We start from the raw sequence: 8,146 nt of genomic DNA on the forward strand, positions 1-8,146 counted from the left end.
GATTATTTTTTAAAATAACTGAGGGCTCTTAGTATACCTTCCACCCACAATTTCCTTGCCTCTACCATAACCAAGCCAGTGTGGTGGGGTGCACATCATCAGTTTTTGTTTGTTTGTTTCTTTTTTCCGTTTTTTAAATTTGTTTTAGCTGGATTATTTTCAGTATTCTGATATTGAAGGGTGGAGGAGAGAATGTGCAGGATAATTGGCTCGAGTTCTTTCTCTCTCTAGCAAACGCCAGGGCCCCTGGATTGTACTACTTCCTGTGTCTGATAATCCTGAGACATATCATTATATTCTGCTAGACGAAGGGGTAGGACAACAAAGATGGCTTATATGCTGGTTAGGTTAACTTCCAAGGTCTAGCTGCAAACACTTTTGGCTTCTCCTTGACAAATGGAAACATAAAAGCTTGGAGCTCCTTTCACAAGTCATCTTTTTGAGTTTGGGAAGAGGTACTATGTACCTCATGTACATATTCATGGAGTTCTTGATAGATAAACCACTTAATCTAGTTATAACGTTCAATCCATATCTACATCCCGGATTTATCTACTTATTAAAAGTAATGGAATGCAAATCCATGCCACTTACTATTTTTTAACCTTCACACCTACTTGGCTCCCCCTCAGATATATCAATCTGCCAATTTGTGCAAAGGTGCAGAACTCTAGGAAGCATTTGTCATTCATCGTAACAGGTGGATATTTATTTAATATAATTAGATTTATAGGTTATTATGTTTCTCACATACCCTGTGTTCTTCAAAGGGAATAAAATTAACTTAAACTTTTTATTAACTTTTTTGTGAGGGAGGGGATGCTTATTTATAAATGGACTTGTTTTCCATTTCAACTCTTCCCACTATCTTAATCATTGCTTTTATTTTTCCTTTTAATGAGCAAGAGATCCCACCTTCTGCCTGAAATAACTATAATTAGCCTCTCTGTTTGGTAAGGTTATTGTATTTTATATCTATAGTTTAATCTCTTATAGTGGCTTAAAACTGCTACAAATGAAGTTTTAAAATATATGACACATGTTCTATTCCTTTATTTTCTAAAATATCCTATTTAATTTCCTAATCTCCAAGTTTACTTTGCACATATCGTATGTTGAATAACAGTGGTAATAGGGGCATCCCTGTCTCGTTCCTGATCATAGAAGAAAAACTTGTAGTATTTCACCATTGATTATATTAGCTGAGGGTTTTTCATATATGACCTTTATTATGTTGAGGTACTTTCCTTCTATACCTATTTTATTATGTGTTTTAATTGTAAATGGATGTTGTATCTTGTCAATTGTTTTTTCTGCATCTATTGACGTGATCATATGATTTTTATCCTTTATTTTGTTTATGTGGTGTATCACATTGATCAATCTGCATATGTTGAACCATCCTTGTGCCTCTGGCATGAACCCCACTTGATCATGATGTATAATCTTTTTAATGTAGTGTTGTATTTGATTTGCTAGCATTTTGTTTAGGATTTTTGCATCTGTATACATCAGGAATATTGATCTGTAGTTTTCCTTTTTTGTGTTATCCTTACAGGTTTTGGTATCAGGGTAACGTTGGCCTCATAAAATGAGTTAGGAAGTATTGCCTCTTCATCAATTTTTTGGAAGAGTTTGAAAACAGGTAATTAAATCATCTTTGAAAGTTTGGTAGAATTCATTAGTGAAGCTATCTGGTACTGGACTTCTGCTTTTGGGAAAGTTTTAGATGATTGTTTCAATTTCCTTAATGATGGCCTGTTTACTTAGATGTTGCAGTTCTTTGTGATTTAGTCTAACAAGGTTTTATATTTCTAAGAACTTGTCCATTTCTTCTAGGATATTGAATTTGGTCCTTCATAGTATTCTTGTATAATCCTTTGTATTTCTGTGGTACCTGTCATAACTTCTCCCCTGTCATTTCTGATTTTGTTTATTTGTGTCTATTCTCTTTTTTCTTTAGTGAGTCTAGCCAGGGTTTTGTCAATTTTATTAATCTTTTCAAAAGATCAGCTCTTTGCTGCATTAATTTTTTCTCTTGTCATTTTGTTCTTTATTTCGTTTAATTCTGCTCTAATTTTTATTATTTCCTTCCTTCTCCTGATTTTGGTTTCATTCATTCTTCTTTTTCTAGTTCTTTAAGATGTAAAGTCTGGAATTTTTCTTGTTTCCTGAGATAGGCATGTAATGATATAAATTCCCCTCTTAATACTACTTTCGCAGCATCCCAGTGATTTTGATTTAGTTTTATTCTCATTTGTTTCTATGCATCTTTTGATCTCTCCTTTTATTTCTTCTTTGACCAAGTAATTCTTAGTAGCATCTTGTTTAATCTCCACATATTTATGGTTTTTCCTATTTTCTTTTTGCAGTTGATCTTCAATTTCAAAGCATTGTGGTTGGAGAATATGCTTGCTATAATTTCAATCTTCTTAAAATTGCTGATGCTAGTTTTGTGTCCCAACATATAGTTTATCCTTGAGAATGTTCATGTGCACTTGAAAATAATGTATAGTCTGGTATTCTAGGATGAAAGGCTCTGTAAATGTCAGTTATGTCCATTTGTTCTACTGTGTCATTAAGGCTGATATTTCCTTATTGATTTTCTGTCTCCATTATTTATAGCTGTGAATGGCATATTAAGGTCCCCTACTATAATTGTGTTTTTGTCAGTTTCTTCCTTTAGTTCTCTTAGTAGTTGCTTTATATATTTTGATGCTCCCTGCTTGGGAGCATATATGTCGATAAGTGTATGTCTTCTTGTTGTATTACCCCCTTTATCATTATAAAGTATCTCGTGTTACTTTTTTTATCCTGAAATCTGTTTCATCAGATCTAAGTATGGCTACACCCAATTTTCTCTGGATGCCATTTGCTTGGAGTATCGTTTTCCACCCTTTCACTTTAAGTCTGTATGTGTCCTTTTAGCTGAGATGTGTCTCTTGAGGGCAGCATATGGTTAGCTTTTGAGTTTTGATCCAATATGCAACTCTGTACCTTTTTATTGGTGAGTTCAGTCCATTTACATTTACAGTGATTATTGATAAATAAGGATTTCCTATAGTCATTTTATCTTTTGTTTTCTGGTAGCTCAGTGTCTCCATAGTTTCTTTGCCTTTGTTTTCTGTCTATTATTTTAGTTTGGTGGTATTCTATGATTTTTTTTCCCCTCTGTTTCCTCTTTTTTATGTTATGTTATGTGTCCCAGTTCTGGATTGTTTTTGAGTGGTTACTATTAAGTTTATGTAAAAGAACGTTTCATATATATGGTAATCCTTTTTCTTCAGCATGCATTTTATCTCCATTCCCCTTTGCAAGTTCAGACCTTTATTCCTTCCCCTTTTATGTTTTTGTTATCACAAATTATATCGATGTGGTGAGTTCATTTCTGAGATGCAGTAGCAAATTGTCTTCTTCTTCTCTTTTTCTTTTTTTATCTCCTTTACCTTTATGTTATATTTAAGTGTATAGTGCCCTATTCTGTGTAGATGTGCCATGTCCTGCTTCTCTCTGTCTGTTAGTAATCTTACTCATAGTTTTGTATACTTTTGTCTTTTCATTTTAGGTAGAATAGCCTCCTTCAGTATTTCCTGTAATGTAGACATTATGGTGGAAAATTCCCTTAGCTTTGCATGGATTTCTTTGGGTTTATTCCATTTTGGGTTTGCTCATTTTTTTTAACAGCTTAGTTGTTATATAATTCACATACCATAAAATTTACCCATTTAAAGTGTAAATCTATTATTTTTAATATACTTACACCCATGTGCAACTATCACCACAATCTAACTTTAGAATGATTTCATCACCTAAACAAAAACAACAAAACTCCACACCCATTACCAGTCACTCACCATACTGCTTCCCATCCCCTTTGTCCAAACAACGTTGGTCTACTTTCTGTTTCTATAAATGTACTTATTCTGGACATTTCATATAAATGGAATCATACAATATGTGATGTTTTATGTGTGGTTTCTTTCACCTAGCATAATGCTTTCCAGGTTCACCCCTATTGCAGCATGTATCAATACAGGCATTCTTCATTTTATTGCATTTTGTTTTATTCAGCTTCACAGGTACTGTGTTTTTTTATAAATTGAAGGCAAGACTCTCCACAAGCAAAAAGATTATGACTCAGTTTATTGCAATGGTCACTTTATTACAGTAGCCAGGAACTAAATCTGCAATATCTCTGAGGTACGCCTACAGCTCCGTTCTTTTTATTGCCAAATACTATTCCATTGTATGGATCTACCACAAGTTATTTATCCATTCATCAGCTGATAGACTTTTGGTTTGTTAACATTTTTTATCTAGTATGAGTAAGGCTGCTAGAAACATTTGTGTGCAAGTTTTGTATGCATGTATTGTTTTACTTCTCTTGAGTAGATAATTAGAGTGAAATTTCTGTGTTATACAATAACTCTAACATTTTGAGGAGCTGACAGTTTTCCAAAGCTATTTTACATTCCCATCAGCAATATATGAAGGTCCCAATTTCTCCACATCTGTGTCAACACTTGTTATTATCTCTTTATCATAGCCATTCTTCTGGGAGTAAAGTGATATTTTATAGTGGTCTTGAATTGCATTTCCTTGAGCTAATAATGTTGTTCATTTTTACATGTGATTATTGACTATATATCTTCTTTGGAGAAATGTCTCTTCTAATCTTTTACCCATTTTTAATTGATTTTTATGGCTTTTATAATTTATTTGTAAGAATTCTTTATACATTTTTAGATACAGATCTCTAATCCAATATATGATTTGCAAATATTTTCTCCCAGTGTGTGGGTTGTCCTTTCAAATTTTTGATGGTACCCATTAAAGCATAAATGTTTTAAATTATAAGAAAGTCCAATTAATCTATTTTTGTTGACTTGTGCTTTTGATGTCATATCTTAAAAAATAATATTGCCTAATTCAAGATTATGAAGATTACCCCTATGTTTTCATGTAAGAGTTTTATAGCTCTTACATTAGGTTGATAATGCATTTTGAGTTATTTTTTGTGTGTAGTATAAGAAGAGATCCAAACTTCATTCTTTTGCATGTGGATATACAGTTGTCTTTACACTGTTTGTTGAAAGGATGATTCTTTTTCATATTGAATTTTCTTGGTAACTATTTTGAAAAATCAGTTGATTGACAATGTAAGGGTTTACTTCTGGAATCCCATTGTTCTATTTGTCTATTCTCATGCCAGTACCAGATTGTCTTCATTACTTTCACTTTGTAATGAGTTTTTAAATTGAGAAATGTAAGTCCTCCAACTTTGTTTTTCAAGATTATTTTGGCTACTCAGGATCCCTTGAATTCCATATGAATTTTAGGATGGGCTTTTCCATTTCTGAAAAATAAGGCCATTGGCATTTTGATGGAGATTGAATCAAATCTGTAGATCAATATGAAGGAATATTACTATTTTAATAATAATATTCTAATAAGACTACCGATACAGTAATGTGATATTTTTTCCATTTATTTAGACCTTCTTTAATTTCTTTCAACAATGTTGTGTTTTATACTATAAAGCTTTTAATATCTTTGGCTAAATGTATTTCTAAGGCTTTTTTATGCTATTTCAAATGAAATTAGCCTCTTAATTTCGTTTGTTTAAGTCTTTGTTAAAAATATAGCTAACATACAATATTGTATTAGTTTCAGGTGTACACCATAGTTATTCAACATCTATATACCTAAAGAAGTGATCACCATAAGTTCAGCAACCATCTGACACTGTACCAAAGTATCACAATATTATTGCCTATATTCCCTATGCTGTACATTACATCCCATGACGTATTTATTTTATACCTGGAAATTTTAACCTCTTATTCCCCTTCACCTTTTCCCCCCTTTTTAATTTTTCAATTACAGTTGACATTAAATATTATTTTATATTAATTTTAGGTTTACAGCATAGTTAATTGCATATTTTGATTGTTTATTCCTAGTGTATAGAAATACAAATGATTTTGTAAATTGATCTTGTAACCTATATTTGTGCTGAATGTATTCACCAGTTCTAAGAGCTTTTTAAATTAGGTTCCTTAGAATTTTCTACAGGTAAGATCATGTCATTTACTAATAGAGATAGCTTTACTGCTCCCTTTCCAATCTGGATGATTTCATTTCATTTTCTTGCCTAATTGCCCTGGTTAGAATCCTCAGTACAATGTTAAATAGCAGTGATGAGAGTGAATAACCCTGTATTTTTCCTGTTCTTAAAGGGAAAACATCCAGTCTTTCACTATTAAGTATGATGTTAGTTTTGATATAGGTACCTTTTATCATATTGAGGAATTTCCCATCTATTCTAGTTTGTTCAATGTGGATTTTTTTTTAATCATAAAAAGGTATTGATTTTGTCAAATGCTTTTTTCTGTATATATGGCTTTCATTGTGTCTATGACCAGGAAAAATTGATGATAATATTCATTTCACATTTTCTAGACCCTCCAAAGGACCCCTTTCATCTATGCCTATAGTAACAATTTCTGCCACGACTTCTGAGTGATAGCTGACTGTCTGATTTTGTGTGCCCCTGTCTATAGGTGTTTCTAAATACAGGTTGTTGCCCCAGAGGTAAAGCCATAAGAACATTATGAACGATAGAAGAAGGATATGGTTGTTAACCTAATTAAAATGAAGACAAGTAATTTATCTGAGGATTTTACTCCAAGAGCAAACACAAATAAAGCAAATTTCATTTTTATGCATACTCTGAGGACATAATCAACTTTATGAAGTGAAATGCAATATCTTCCCAACCTCATAACCACATACAATCCCCCAACAGACTGCAGGCACAAGCCTACCCTTTTTCAGTGTGCAAGGAGATGAGAAATATAAGAAGGGAAAAAGGAAAAAAAAAACAAATATATCCACAGGAAAGAATTAATTATGGTAAAGTCAATTCTTGAAAATACATTCTGGTTTAAATCTTCCCCTATTCTCCTTCATCTGTGCATGTTAGTTTTCCTAAAATGAGATAAGCATCTTTTAATTCCAAAAGTGTATCTTGTGAATTCTGCAAATAATTGTTACCATGGAGCTCCAAGCATCCCATAGCAAACTAATATGTTTTGGGAGCTAATGCTATTTTGCCATTTAATGTGCTTGCTACTTCAACAGCAAAACCTGGAAGGAAAAAAANTTTTTTTTACTTTTTAAACTTTTTTTTAAAAACTACGACACAAACACACACACATGAGCCTAGGTCTACACAGGGTCAGGGTCATCAATATTACTGCCTTCTACCTTGTCCCACTAGAAATAAAGTCTTCAAGGACAATAACAAGCATGGAGCTGTCACCTCCTATGATGACAATACCTTCTTCTGGAATTCCTCCTGAAGGACCTGCCTGAGGCTCTTCTTGAAGAGGTGTCCTCTTTTCAGAAATATGCCCATGGTGGTTAATTTGATTTGTTTGGTTTTTTTCATCATAGGTTTGTTTGTAAGCAGATAATGTACCATGAACATTGCTCTCTACTACTGAAATCTTTCAGTGTTGGGGTCCATGTTTTCAAACTTTTGAATGGGTTTGTTGAGGTCTACAAAAGCTTCTGCTAAACCCTTCACTGTGAATGTTCTTGAAAGTTCTTTTTTTGTTCTCCTGCTATGTCTTTTTGTCTTGCCTCTTCTTCAGCTATGCATTCCTGTTCCAGCTCTAAGAACTCCTCATTTGTCAATTCCTCAGGAACCACCTCTAGGAGCTCCTCAGTGTCATCCTCATCCATTCTCAGGTTCAAGGTGTTTGCCATCTCAACCACAGCCTTGGTGATTTTTGCAATCTTTGTGCTACATTTCCCGCCAACCTCCTGAGAACCTATAACTATTTAAAAATAAAAGGTTTTTTAAAATTCTTATCACCGTCTAACTAAACAATTTAACTGATATTTTGTGAAAAAAGGTTTCATTCTTTTAACTTAATTATCCTCAATAGCAAAATAAATCATTGATACCAATTACACCAAAAAAAAATATGTATTGAACACATTCAATATTTAAGGCACACTGCTACACCTGAAAATAAACATTGAGCTTATTACTCCATTTGCTGATAATTTATTCAGTCTTTAATGGAGAAAATCCACCCAGTTCTTAATTTCTCTTCTCCAGTACAATGGTGGTGAT

General features: G+C 32.9%; 1 protein-coding gene across 1 annotated transcript in view; it reads right to left on the reverse strand.

The window, feature by feature from the left end:
- Positions 1-7,844, reverse strand: part of LOC109378324 (homeobox protein engrailed-2-like) — a gene marked incomplete at its 5' end in the record, with an annotated part of 32,734 nt that extends 24,890 nt beyond the window's left edge. The window contains one exon of the mRNA XM_019634752.1: positions 7,648-7,844. Within this exon, the coding sequence (XP_019490297.1) occupies positions 7,648-7,844 (197 nt within the window). The remainder of the gene's footprint in view (positions 1-7,647) is intronic.
- Between the last annotated feature and the right edge of the window lie 302 nt (positions 7,845-8,146).

Source organism: Hipposideros armiger, unplaced genomic scaffold, assembly GCF_001890085.2.
Source record: "Hipposideros armiger isolate ML-2016 unplaced genomic scaffold, ASM189008v1 scaffold_1870, whole genome shotgun sequence".
NCBI classification, from domain to species: domain Eukaryota; kingdom Metazoa; phylum Chordata; class Mammalia; order Chiroptera; family Hipposideridae; genus Hipposideros; species Hipposideros armiger.